Genomic DNA, 14,807 nt, shown 5'->3' on the forward strand with positions numbered 1-14,807 from the left:
CGCCCCCACCCCACTCTGACCTATCACCCTCACCTTGACCTCTTTCCACCTATCGCATTTCCAATGCCCCTCCCCCAAGTCCCTCCTCCCTACCTTTTATCTTAGCCTGCTGGACACACTTTCCTCATTCCTGAAGAAGGGCTTAGGCCCGAAACGTCGATTCTCCTGTTCCCTGGATGCTGCCTGACCTGCTGCGCTGTTCCAGCAACACATTTTCAGCAGCAGTACTGATCAAACTGGTTGAGTTCCAAAGTATGTAGCTGCTATACGGGGTCTACAGCAGATGGTGAAGGAACCAACAGGAAAGAAAAGCATAGTTGACCTCATTGTTATCAATATGCCAGCTATAAATGCATCTGTCCATGACAATATCGGTAAGAGTGACCACCACACAGTCCTTGTGGAGACAAAGTCCTGCCTTCACCTTGAGAAAACCCTGTTGTTACCACCTACACCATGCTAAATGGGACTGACTTTGAACAGATCCAGCAACACAATACTAGGGACGTATGTGACTCTGTGGGGCCATCAACAACTACAGAACTGTACTCCAACACAACCTGCAACCTCATGGTCTAGCATGTCCCCACTCAACGATTACCATCAAGCCAAGGGATCAACACTGGTTCAATGGAGAGTGCAGTAGGGGTCATGCCAAGAGCAGCACCTGGCATACCTGAAAATGAGGTGTCAACCTGGTGAAGCTACCAAACAGGGCTACTTGTGTTATCAAACAGCATAAGCAGCAAGCAATAGACCAAAGGATACACCCACAACCAACAGATCAGATCTAAGCTGTGCCTAGGCTGAAACATCTTCCGTCGCTGTGTCAATGACCATCCATCATAATGTCAGAAATGAGGGTGTTCGCCGATGATTCCACAATGTTCAGCACCATTCATGACTCCTCAGATTCTGAAGCTGTCCATGTTTGAATGCAACAATATTCATATTTGGGCTGACAAGTGCCTAGTAATAATCACACCATTCGATGGTATTACCATCACTGAGTCCCTAACTATCAACATCCTAGTGATTACCATTGACCAGAAACTCAACTGGACCCACCACATAAACACAGTAGCTACAAGAGCAGGTCAAAGACCAGGAATGCTGCATCAAGTAACTCACCTCCTGACTGCCCAAGTCCTGTTCATTATCAACAAGGTATCAGTCAGGGCTGTGATAGAATACTTCCCACTTGCCTGGACAGATACAACTCCAACAACACTCAAGAAGCTTGATGCCATCCAAGACAAAGCAACCCACTTAATTGGCACCACACCCATAGACATCCATTCCCTCCACCACGAACATTCAGTAGTAGCAGTGTGTACTACCTGCAAGCTGCACTGCAGAAATTTACCAAAAATCCTTAGACAGCACCTTCCAAACCCACAAACATTTCCACCTAAAAAGACAGAGGTGGCAGATATATGCGAACACCACCACTTGCAAGTTCCCCTCCAAAGCACTAACCAACCTGACTTGGAAATGTATCGCCTTTACTTCATTATCGCTGAGTCAAAATCCTGGAAATACCTCTTTAAGGGCATTGTGGGTCAACCAACAGCATGTGAACTGCAGCAGTTCTGGAAGGCAGCTCGCTACCACTTTCTCAAGGGCAGCTAGATATGGGCAATAAATACTGGCCAGCCAGTGATGCCCATGTCTCATGAGTGAATTAAAATTGGGTACATCCAGTCCTGAACTTCTCTCCCTACTTCCCTCTATATTGGCATCTTTTCTTCAAAAGCCTCAAACTCTCCTATTTGGTCTTATCAACATCCCAATCTTTCTTCACTATTCCCTGCATTCCTTCTCCTGTAAAGTATAACTGAGTATTTCAGCTTTCAAACAGTGTTTCCCAAACAGTTATTTCAGTGCTGCCGTGGAATTTGCCTTGTACCATAAACTGAGCAGAAACAGCTCCTTAATGTAAATGTGAAAGTAACAGCCAATGAAGATCTTCCATGCATTCATGTCCACCACTGCCCCTGTCCTCCTCCTCCCATCCCACAGATTGACTCATTGGCCAACTCCCATTTTCCATTTTCCATGAACATCATGGCATCCAAAATTCAATTGGCTATATCCTAACTTGCACCAGATCCTACCTGTCTTTTATTCATTCATAGATGGGGGTATCACTAGCTAGGCCAGCATTTCTTGCCATTCTTGAATTGACTGTAGGACAGTTCTGAGTCAACTACATTGAAATGTGTTTTCAGTCACATGTTGATCAGACCAAGTAAGGACAGTAGATTTCCTTCCTAAAGGACAATAGTAGATATCATCCATTTGCTCACTGACCTACACCGAATTCTGGTCCAGAAATACCTTGATTTCAAATTCTTCCTCTTGCTTCCAAATCCCTGCAGTAGTTTGTGCCTTTCTTTCTTTTTAAACTCATCCAGCCTCTGGGATCTATGCACTCTGCAAGTTCTAGTCTCTGGCACATAATCCATTTCTTTCCCTGTACCATTGATGGCTGTGATTTCAGCTGCCTAAATGCTAAAGTAAGGAATTCACTCTCAAATCTTTTCCAACATTTACCTCTCATTATTCTTTTAGTGCGTTCCTTAAAAACTGCTTCTTTGACCAGATGTGTCTCCTAATACTCTTAATGTGGCCCAGTGTCAAATTTTGTTGATAACCATGTGAAGTGAAAAGCCACATGTAGCTGGGATCTTACATGCATAGATATGATGCTGCATTCCTAAAGAAATGTTACCTTCAACTTCTCACACTGGCCTTGTTAGCAATGTCTCTATCTTTAAAAAAAGGCATGTTTATCAGAACAAGCAAATTCGTAATAAAGAGAGAACATTATAAACCATTGCTCTTTGGAGGACAGTAGGTTAAGTATGTGGGAGCTATCAGGGATGCTTGAATCTAATTTTTTAATTGCCTATTTTTATACTCACTTGCTATCTTAGTACTTAAAAGGTCAAAATAGATAATTTTATTCAAAGGGCCTGCTTAAAGGGATCAAGCAACTTAATGGCCACAATTACATTTAGTACAGTCTATTGTGTTGATGTTATGTGTTGCTGTTTAATGGAGAAGGGTCCTTCAAAGGGTCCCTCACTCCTCAATAAATGGATGGTATAGTTTGTTTTGGTTTTCTAAAAGATTTACAAGAAAAGGGGCTCTCCAATTAATTTGGAAATAATGAAGTGACTTATATAGCAGTGTAGAATACCATAATCAATATATTCAATCTCTAGATAATAAGGAGGCCACACCATGATTCTTTAGGGTTAAATATAAGGTTTATATCCAACTTCTTGTTCATTTGCCTGCATCTTGGGTAGAGGTACTAATTGCTCTTGGCTACTGTTTTAGAGTTTATCCACCTTTGTGAAAGCACTTATCAGTCTTTACAAATAAGTACACTCACAATGTCCAAATAGCACAAAGCAGCAACTAACAGGTCAGTCACCTGTGGTTTAGTAGGTAGTGGTATTGTCTTGGCATCAGGAGTTGGAAGTTGCGTGGTAAATGTATGCTATGCTACTTTGAGTGTGCAAATCCTATGCTGTTGTAGGTGTATACATCAATGTATTTATTTCTTGCTGCTGTGAGAGAGCCCAAAACTGTGAAATAGACTCCACTTCAATCTCTCATGAAGTTCCATTCATTGGCGATCTGCAATCCACGTGGTCAGGGGCATGCACCCACTTCCATGCTGGTGTTCCTTGTGTTTCCAACAAATTCAGTCTGAGCGCCCTGAAGAATGCCTCCCACTTTCCTCTTCCTTCAACAGCAGTTGCAAATTCAACATGAGAATAAAAAGTGGTCAGGAACAATGCACTATGTCCTTGTATGGGCAGTAATGGAAAACCCTGGCTCTGGTGCTGCTCTTGGCCCAAATGCTGTTCCTGCCCACAAAGCTGAGCAAAGCGACCCTTCCCAGGATCCAAGCATAAAGGGCTCCCTCCAGCCCTGAAAGTAGGACCTGATGTGCCCATGTCCTGACCTCTGGTCCCTATTATGTGTAGATGTCAACTAAGAACAATGTGCACCATTTCTGTAATTAATTATATTCCATAACTTTACACTCCTCCAATTCTAGCTTCTTGAATATCCCTAATTTCCTTTCCTGCACAATTGGCTACTGTGCTTTTCGGTGCTAAAGGCCCCAAGCTTAGAATTTCCATTCTAAATCTGTCTGGCTTTCTGCTCCTTTAATACACTCAGCCTCCTTGACCAAGGTTTTGTCACCTCATGTTACTCAGTGTTGAATTTTGTCCAATAATGATCCTGCAAAATGTCTCAGGGTGATTTACTCAGCTAAGTTGTTGTTGTCAACAACATTTTGCTGTTAAGGCTTGCATGTATTGAGTGGGAATGTGAACCAGATTGGGCACGGTTGTTGGTATCATTAGACCTTAACTCCATAGTCAGCAGCACCCTGGCATTAGGAGCATTGGTGATGGGATCATGCCACTGTATTAAATAGGAGGGCCATACATACTTTGCTGCATTGTTCTGTCAGAGCACAGCAGCAGGAAGTATGGCATTCTGCATCTCTAAAAATAATTCATAGTTTTGGAATGATGTCAGTTCCAATTGTTTTCTGGCACAATCGTGGCTGAATGACATTGACGACAAATGGGTTTTGTTAAGTTGATTTGCTGTGAAGCTTTCAGATGACAAAAATGATAAAGATTGCAAACATGTAAAAGAAGTAAAGGGGAACTATTATGAAATAAGGGAAATTATAAAACGGAGTTGTAAGCCGTACCATTTCCCATGGTGGTGTAGGGCTTTGCACTTTGAGACTTTGGTGCCTTCTCTCTCACCAAATGTTGCTGTAATCAATGAACTGTGGTGTGGGTGTGTCATGGAGTCCCTTTCAAAATCGCATAACCCTGATTGAATTAAATTTTCAGCAGCTTGAAGGCAAGCCTCAATATTTCCTGCCTCAGCTACTCTGTTTAACGCCAATCATGAGATTGTGAGCCTGCCTCATTGTTCCCTCTGATCCAGCTGTTCAGTGCAAAAAAAGCTTGGTGCTGGTGCTGCTTTTTATTGTTCTGGTTTAATACAGCATTCCCGGGAACTCTGCTGTATCAGCAGCGAGTCTTATAGTGCCACCCGTCATTTTGTTTCCCTACATCCCACCCCCACCATCACCAACAGATGCAGTGAATTACGTTTTTCTTGGAATACCCGACCTTCCGACTCTCTGCTCACAAAGGATGGAGTCGATGAAAGGGCAGGACAGCACAGAGAAGGTGCAGGGTAAGTGACAGAGGAGTGTCAATGTAAAGGAAATAGTACAAATTTAAAGCAGGTGCTGAAGCAGACAGACTTGGGAATCTATGTACAGAAATCATTGAAGGTGGAAGGGCAAGTTGAAAAGGCTGTTAAAAGCCAAGACACAAGATTCACCAATTGAGGAATCCAGTTAAAAAAGCAGAGTGGTTATGCTAATCATTTATGAAACATGGTCTTGGCCTCAGTTATAATGTGGTATCAAACTCTGAGCATCAAACTTAAAGGAAAATTGTCAAGTCGTGGGGACGCTATTTCCTGGCGCCAGACAATAAGGGACTTCAGTGACTTGGAAGGACTGAAGAAACTGAAGGTGTTACTGTTATAGCAGAGAAGGTGAAGGGGAGATTTACTCAAGGTGTTCAACATTTGAAGGGTTTTTATTGAAGGGGAAATTATTTCCAGGAGCAGGAGAATCGGAAGCCAGAAGGCATAGCTTGAATGTAATGAGCAGAAGAACCAGAGGCAAGATGATGAGTGGTTGTTTTTACACAGAGTTGTTATAAATCCATAAGATGTAGGAGTAGCCTGTTGATTCAACTCTGCTACTCAGTTCATCTGATAATCCCCAAATCCATTTTCTTGCTTTTTCCCGATAATAGTTGCTCTTCCAAAAATCAGTCGACTTCAGCCAATTTGCCTGTGACAGCTCTTTGAACAAGTTATCCAATTAGTCCCACTCTTTCCCACAGACCTGCAAAACTTTCTCCTCTTCAGTATTCATCTAATTCCTTTTTGGAAGGCATTATTGTATTTGCTTTCAGTTACTTCATGGCCTGACCTCTATAGACTTCTGTGACAAAGCATTCCATAAATTCACTATCCTCAGAGAGAAGCAATTCCTCTTCATCTGTCCTAACTGGGCTTCTGCTTAACTCTGAGACTATGCCCTACCCAGTCCTACACTCTCCCACAAGGGGAAACCATCTTTCTGCATTTATCCTGTAAACTCCCTTAAGAATCTTGCGCATTTCAATGAAGTTGCCACTCATTTTTCTAAAATCCAACAAGTGAAGGCCAATCTATTCAACTTTCTCTCGTAAGAAAATCTTTGCAAACCTAGCATCCGCCTAATAAACCTTTGGCAACCAATATGAGCGTATCTTTCCTTAGGTAATGAGAATGAAGACTGTTCACAGTTTATTAGGTGTCGTCTAACTTGTGTTTTATTTAATTTTAGCAAGAATTCACTAGTTTTAAACTGTAAGTTCTTTGAAATGGAGACCAATAGACCATCTACCTTCCTGCTGAACTTATATGCTAGCTTTTTGTGACTTAATCACAAGAAGCCCCAAATCCTTCTTAGCTGCAACTTTCCACAATCTTTCTCCATTCAAATAATAGTCAGCTTGTTTATTCCTTCAGCCAAAGTGCACAACCGTAGACCCCTCTAGGGCCTCAAACAGCAACCTGGGAGAGGGTAAAGTTGCAGACAAACATATTGCCAATTCCCGGCACTAAGAAACGGTTGGGCACAATAGACCATGAGACCCTGTGTATTTCACCACATCACCTGGATGCCTACATATGTTCTTTGCTCTCCAACAAACTAAGATGTCTACCTTTAACTTGGATCTTGACCTGTTCCTGAAATATTTTAAGTCGGAACTGTGCACCATCTGAAAGCACATACAATAATGCCTTTCAACAAGGAATTAGATGAATACTGAAGAGGAGAAAGTTTGTGGGGAAAGAGTGGGACTAATTGGATAACTTGTTCAAAGAGCTATCACAGGCAAATTGGCTGAACTGCCTGCTGCAGTGCTGTAAGATCCTGTGATAAAACAACAGAGAAAATGGGAAGGCTTGCAATGTCCTGATGGACCAGGATGCAAGCACTTGTTTCTTCCAGCTTCCAACTGTCTCCACTGATCATGATTTGGAGGTGCAGGTATTGGACTGAGGTGGACAAAGTTAAAAATCACACAACAGCAGGTTATAGTCCAAAAGGTTTATGATGATGAGGCAGTACCTCAAAAGCTAGTGCTTCCAAATAAACCTGTTGGACTATAACCTGGTGTTGTGTGATTTTTAACTTTGTCCACTGATCATGATAGGTATGTGAGCCTTACTCAGTAAGTGCCAGTCATAGCATCAATTGTGTTCTAACCCAATGTCTTTTCTAGAAGCGCACCTTGTTTATTGACCAGCAGCCATTGCTGAATTTTGATTGCCCCTCTTTTTACCTGAGATTGTTGTAACCAATTGTAGTCTCCCCATAATTGGATGCTAGCTATGCTTAGCCAATTCCACACTGACCAGACACTGGGCCTGGAACTCTGATCTGCAGTCTGAAAGAAAAATGAAATACTTGCATTTATGCAGTACTTTCCACAACTGCATTACAGCACATTACAGTCAATGAAGCAGTTTTGAACTATAGTTTTTCATCTAATGGGGGAATCACAGCAGCCAATTTGAACCCAGTAAGTTCCCTCGAACAAAAATGTGGTAAAAGCCATGGCATCTGTTTTTATGATGCTGAGTGAGAGATAAATATTTGCCAAACATTAGGGATAGTTCCCTGCTCATGCTTAAAATAGCAGCATGGGATCCACCTTAGAGGGCCCATGGAGCCTTGGTTGACATCTCATTCAGAAATCAGCACCTCTGGCAGTGCAGCATTCCCTCAGTGGTGTCAGATTTGACTTCTCCACTCAAATAATCATGTTGGACATGAACCTACAACCTCCTGATCCAAAATCAAGAGTGCTGCTCATTGACTCACAGTTTAAAATTGTGCATATTGGAATTTCAATTATCCTGAATTAAAAGAATACTCTGCTGCTGAACAAGTATCCTGAATTTACTATCAATCTAGGTTCTCTGTATCTGGTCACAACTCTTCCTAATTAAGTGCATGAAAAATGTACGTTGAAAAGAAGGTAGAGTTTCTTTTGCAATTATTGATATTCAACTACATAGGCACTGAGCAGGAGGAGAAACTGAGGACTGCAGATGCTGGAGATCAGAGTCGAGAGTGTGGTGCTGGAAAAGCACAGCAGGTCAGGCAGCATCCAAGGAGCAGAAGAATCGACGTTTCTGCTGAAGGGCTTATGCCCGAAATGTCAATTCTCCTGTTCATTGGATGCTGCCTGACCTGCTGTGCTTTTCCAGCACCACAGTCTAGGCACTGAATAGACCACTGTTCAGCCGAAGCTTGTCCTGCCTCCCTCCCACTTTATCAGATGATTCAAGGCATTTATCAATCTTTGCGTGAAGTTCATTCTCAACTAAGGTTGGAGGAGGCTTGTGTTAAATATAAACATCAGCACTGATAAATTGGGTGTAAAGGCTAATTCTCTACTGTAGATATTTTCTAACCAATCTTTCAGAGATGTTTTTACATATCTCTGGAGCAGTCTTGAACCTGGGCTTCTTGGCCCAGACATAGGGACCACTCAATGTAGAAATGTATATATACTTCCAACATCTTGATTTTTGCATGATTTAAAACTAATGGTCAGGATGAGGATGATTGAAGCCCTCACACTGTCAAATGTCTACAATTCCAAAATGCACACATTGCCACAAAGATGAAAAACTAATGGAAATAGCACTGTGGTAGAAAGCTTCTCTTTATAAATTATCATCAGAACAACCAAAATGGAACATATAATTTAGTTGTAATATTACTCTCATGGCACATCTTTAACTTGATATAGTCCATCTCCACCAATTTTAACACTGGGTGTTTCAATGAGCTTTCATTACAGGCAGAGCTTACATTCAACATATTATCCTTTGCCACTGCTTATACTGAGACTATGTAGAAATTTTAAGAAAGCAAAGAAAAACAGTATGAAACAAAAAATCTGCACTTAGAGGCTGCTCTTTCTTTTCCATGCAATTCACCCAAATTCATTTGCACCAAAGATTGCAGGATTTTATGTGCAAATCAGCTCATCTCCCACAATTTAACCATTGATTTAAAAGGTATTGTGCTGGTAACTAGCCCCACTTACAAAAATTGCTAAGGCTCAAGATCAAATCAATCGCCATGGTGAATCTTTGCTCGCCATTTGTGTTTGCAATCCCTGAAACAAACTCTAAATATTACGTTGGTTCTTTCTGATGCAAGGATTTTAGCTGGAGTGATTTAAAAGATTTTGAATAGAACTCTTCCTTCCAATTTACAAACGAGATGGCTGTTGTTCATGAAAAAAGTGAACAATAGGTTCTGTGTAGTTTTTTTCAGTTACTTAAAACTAGTTTACTCACAGATGGTGACAAGGTGCTGATCCAAATGCTTATTATTTGGGATAAGCCTATTTTCAACTGTATTAATCAAATTTCCCCAGGTCAATATTCTTAAGTATAGAATCATAGAATTTTACAATATTGAAGGGAGCCATTCAGCCCATCGTGTCTGTACTGACTCACAAAAGAACTACCCAACTCGTCCCATTCTTCAATCCTTTCACCGTACCCCTCTAACTGTTTCACTTTCAAAAATATATCCCATTTACTTCTCTGGAATACACCTCCACCATTCTCTCAGGCAGTGCAGTCCAAATCCTAACAACTCTCTTAGTAAAGAAGTTTCTCCTCATCTCACTCCTAGCTCTCTTGCTCACAATCTTGAAATTGTAACCCCTAGTTACTGACATACCAATTAACGGAAATAGAATATTCTTCTTTAACCTGTCAAATTGTTCATAATTTTCAACTGCTCACCTCTTCATCTTCTTTGCTCCAAGAAGAATAAGCCCAATTTCTCCACTCTATTCTTGCATCTAAAGTCCCTCTTCATGGTATCACTCTAATAAATCCCCTTTGCACTCTCTCCAGGACGTTACCATCCTTCCTTCAAATAAGATGCCCAGAAGGAAAAGCTGGTAGGTATAGGGAATGCTGGATGACTAAAAAAATTGAGGGTTTGGTTAAGAAAAAGAAGGAAGCATATGTAAGGTATAAAGCAGGATAGATCGTGTGAATCCTTAGAAGAGTATAAAGGAAATAGGAATATACTTAAGAGGGAAATCAGGAGAGCAAAAATGGGACATGAGATAGCTTTGGCAAATAGAATTAAGGAGAATCCAAAGAGTTTTTACAAATACATTAAGGGCAAAAGGGTAACTAGGGCCTGATCAGGTGTACCCGAGAACTCTGTGGGAAGCTAGAGAAGTGATTGCTGGGTCTCTTGCTGAGATATTTGTATCATTGATAGTCACAGGTGAGGTGCCAGAAGACTGGAGGTTAGCAAACGTGGTGCCACTGTTTAAGAAGGATGGTAAGGACAAGCCAGGGAACTACAGACCAGTGAGCCTGACGTCGGTGGTGGGCAAGTTGTTGGAGGAAACCCTGAGGGACAGGATGTACATGTGTGTTGAAAGGCAAGGACTGATTAGGGATAGTCAACATGGCTTTGTGCGTGGGAAATCATGTCTCACAAACTTGATTGAGTTTTTTGAGGAAGTAACAAAGAGGATTGATGAGGGCAGAGCAGTAGATGTGATCTATATGGATTTCAGTAAGGCATTCGACAAGATTCCCCTTGGGAGACTGATTAGCAGGTTAGATCACACGGAATTTGGGGAGAACTAGCCATTTGGATACAGAACTGGCTCAAAGGTAGAAGACAGAAGGTGGTGGTAGAGGGTTGTTTTTCAGACTGGAGGCCTGTGACCAGTGGAGTGTCACAAGGATCGGTGCTGGATCCTCTGCTTTTTCTCATTTACATAAATGATTTGCATGCGAGCATAAGAGGTACAGTTAGTAAGTTTGCAGATGACACCAAAATTGGAGGTGTAGCGGACAGCGAAGAGGGTTACCTCAGATTACAACAGGATCTTGACCAGATGGGCCAATGGGCTGAGAAGTGGCAGAATGAGTTTAAATCAGATAAATGAGAGGTGCTGCATTTTGGGAAAGCAAATCTTAGCAGGGCCTATACACTTAATGGCGAGGCCCTAGGGAGTGTTGCTGAACAAAGAGACCTTGTGTGCAGGTTCATAGCTCCTTGACAGTGGAGTCACAGGTAGATAGGATAGTGAAGAAGGCGTTTGGTATGCTTTCCTTTATTGGTCAGAGTATTGAGTACAAGAGTTGGGAAGTCATGTTGCGGCTGTACAGGACATTGGTTAGGCCACTTTTGGAATATTGTGTGCAATTCTGCTCTCCTTCCTATTGGAAAGATGTTGTGAAACTTGTAAGAGTTCACAAAAGATTTACAAGGATGTTGCCAGGGTTGGAGGATTTGAACTATAGGGAGAGGCTGAACAGGCTGGGGCTGTTTTCCCTGGAGTGTCAGAGGCTGATGGGTGACCTTAAAGAGGTTTACAAAATTATGAGGAGTATGGATAGGATAAATAGACAAAGTCTTCTTCCTGAGGTCTGGGAGTCCAGAACTGGAGGGCATAGGTTTAGGGTGAGAGGGGAAAGATATAAAAGAGACCTGCAGGGCAACTTTTTCATACAGAGAGAGGTACGTGTATGGAATGAGCTGCCAGAGAAAGTGGTGGAGGATGGTACAATTGCAACATTTAAGAGGCATTTGGATGGGTATATGAATAGGAAGGGTTTGGAGGGATATGGGCCAGGTGCTGGCAGGTGGGGCTAGATTGGGTTGGGACATCTGGTCAGCATGGACGGGTTGGACCGAAGGGTCTGTTTCCATGCTGTACATCTCTGTGACTCTATGACTCTATAACTGGACACAGGACTCCAAGTGTGGTCAGACCATTGATTTGTAGAGGCCTAGCATCACTTCCTTAGCAACACATGTCAAGGGATATATTTTAAAGGAGGAACATATTTTGTCAAAATTATGTTTAAAACACTGTCCAATTGCACTGGTTTATGGCAGATTTTGTGTTGCAATATGCAAATGAGTTTGAGCAGAAACTCAAGAAAGCAGAACTGCTTAAAACGAGTGCAACTTCAAACGAAATTTGTGCCTGCATTGTTGATTGTATCAAAACTGGAATCTCTACCTTTAAGCTTTGCAAGAACTTTGAGCGTAATCCTTGATCAGTTTTCCAACTTAAGACTATCAGATCCTTTAATATACATGTTCTTGATATTCCAGCAATGTATGCCATGGAGGTCAACGTACAGAAAGACAAACTGACAGGAGAAACCAAGATCGTCTCCACTGCTCTTTTGAATCCTGAGGGAGTTCATCAGAGAGGGGTTGCGGTATATGATGATGGCAGCAAAGTTGTGTATGAGGTACGTTCAGGAGGTGCAGTGGTGGAGAATGGAGTGCATCACCTCACTACATCGGAAGTAGATCAGTTGATACACAGAGCGGGGAGAATAAATGTGAGCGGCAACAAATGTTTGCCAGAATCGCTGACTGTATCGGAGAGTAGTGCATCCCCTGACAATACCAGGAGCCCTGGAGATAGTGGACTTAAGAAAGATATGATCCACAAGGAAGCTAAACTGGAAATGGTCCCTAAAGCGCATCACGTGGGGAAAGCAATCCATCAGATTCCAACTGGAGAGGCCCCTAAGGCCAGTGCTGAGCATCCAGTGACGATGATCTTCATGGGCTATCAGAACGTGGAGGATGAGGAGGAAACAAACAAACTGCTGGGCTACGAGGGCGCCATCCAAGCAGAGCTGGTCCTGATCGACGAAGACGACGAGAAGTCACTGCGAGAGAAGACGGTGACGGACGTCTCTACAGTAGATGGCAACGCAGCTGAACTGGTGGCTGGCAAGTCCACAACCGAGGCTTCAGAGACACTCTCAGCAGAGGAGAATGAAGGGACGGACACTGGAACAGAGCCAGCCACAGGTACAGACAAGAAAAAGCGTTGTAAGTGCTGTACTGTCATGTGACCAGCCCTCTAGCCTTCACGGTCACGCTATCTCTTATTAACTTTAACCTCGTTTTACTAATCACACTGTCAGGATGTGAACTGGGAGGAGCTGTCTCCTCCCTCCTCCCTTACTTCGCCGTAAATTCTCCCTTTAATGTTCGACTAACTGTAGCATAACCACCATCCATTTACTGGTTTGAGTTTTACAACACAGAAACAGAGCTGAAAATGAGTTGCTGGAAAAGTGCAGCAGGTCAGGCAGCATCTAAGGAGCAGGAGAATCTACGTTTCGGGCATGAGCCCTTCTTCAGGAAGGCTCATGCCCAAAACATCGCTTCTCATGCTCCTTGGATGCTGCCTGACCTGCTGCGCTTTTCCAGCAACACATTTTCAGCTCTGATCTCCAGCATCTGCAGTCCTCACTTTCTCCAACACAGAAACAGGCCAGGCGAAAGTGAGGACTGCAGATGCTGGAGGTCAGAGTCAAGATTAGAGTGGTGCTGGAAAAGCACAACAGGTCAGGCAGCATCCGAGAAACAGGAAAATCGACATTTCGGGCAAAAGCCATTCCTGATGAAGGGCTTTTGCCTGAAACGTCGATTTTCCTGTTCCTCAGATGCTGCCTGACCTGCCGTGCTTTTCCAGCGCCACTCTAATCTTGATAGAAACAGGCCATTCAGCCCAACTAGTCCATTCTGGTGTTTATGCCCCACCCAAGTTTCCTCTCTCTTACTTCATCTAATTTTGTCTACCAAATGTTCTATTCCTTTCTCCCTCTGCATTTATTCAGTCTCCCTTTTTTGCCTCAAATTCCACATTCTAACCAGACTGGGTAAAAGATGCTCCACTTAATTTATTGGATTTATTTGTGACCACCTTATATTTATGACCCTTGTTTCCTTGATAAAGGAACATGACTTCAGCTACAAAGTGTGAGAATTTGGGAATTGCCAATGACAAGGACAGAAGTGCAATAGCTTGTTAACCATATTCCTGCATCTTGATAAAACGTGGATAATACTTACTTTTGCAAATATCAAGATTTAGGATTTCATTCCTTCTGTGCTCACTTTGTCAGAATCAATTCTGACCAATGTTCATTCATGCCACCCCATTCACATTTCCTGCATAATTTGAAAATTTCTTCTCCTGAAGGTCTGGTTTATTTCAATTCCTTCCTGATGAAATGTGTAGAACAAAGATGAAATGTGTAGATGCAAAAGACTTCACAGTTTCCTTTAAATGTTATATTTTCCTGAGAAATCTTTAAAGTACGCATATTGTTCTGAGCCCTTGTGTCCCCTCCCATCTCTGACATTGATGAACTCATGGGAATACAATAGAGATTGTTTCCAATTTAATGAAAGAATGGGGTGGGATAAGGGTGGAATGGGAAGGACAAGTTCCTTCCTCAAGTCATTATTATCCAGGCCTCGGCGGATGAGTGTATAGCCGAACACAACATTAAGCATTACAGATCAGAGGGTTACAAATCTCAGTAACAGGTTGTCTGATCTCCAACATCATTTATGCTGTTAGACATGCTACAGTTGGCAAAGAACAAGAATGAATCTATCCAATTACTTTCTCCTGACTCTGCTGAGAAGTACTGTGGTGCAGTAGGGTTCAGACCCTGTAGTTAATTCACGTCTCTTTGTCTGACTATAATCTGGTGATCGTGAGTCAACAGCTGAAGGGAATAAAAACAGTCAGGAGAGATAGAGAGCAGGCTGTCAATTCTATATCCTGCAT

At 42.3% G+C, this 14,807-nt stretch overlaps 1 protein-coding gene across 2 annotated transcripts in view; it reads left to right on the forward strand.

Annotated features, from left to right (window-relative positions):
• The window catches only part of palm2akap2 (palm2 and akap2 fusion), a 330,335-nt gene that overhangs the window by 270,384 nt on the left and 45,144 nt on the right, over positions 1-14,807 (forward strand). Inside the window, exon 8 of one of the 2 annotated variants that reach the window (XM_043715729.1) lies at positions 12,314-13,030. In XM_043715729.1, the coding sequence (XP_043571664.1) occupies positions 12,314-13,030 (717 nt within the window). Of the gene's footprint in view, positions 1-12,313; positions 13,272-14,807 lie in introns of those variants that run through there. The other variant, XM_043715738.1, reaches the window with a different exon arrangement.

The sequence above is a fragment of the Chiloscyllium plagiosum genome, chromosome 2 (assembly GCF_004010195.1).
Source record: "Chiloscyllium plagiosum isolate BGI_BamShark_2017 chromosome 2, ASM401019v2, whole genome shotgun sequence".
NCBI lineage: Eukaryota > Metazoa > Chordata > Chondrichthyes > Orectolobiformes > Hemiscylliidae > Chiloscyllium > Chiloscyllium plagiosum.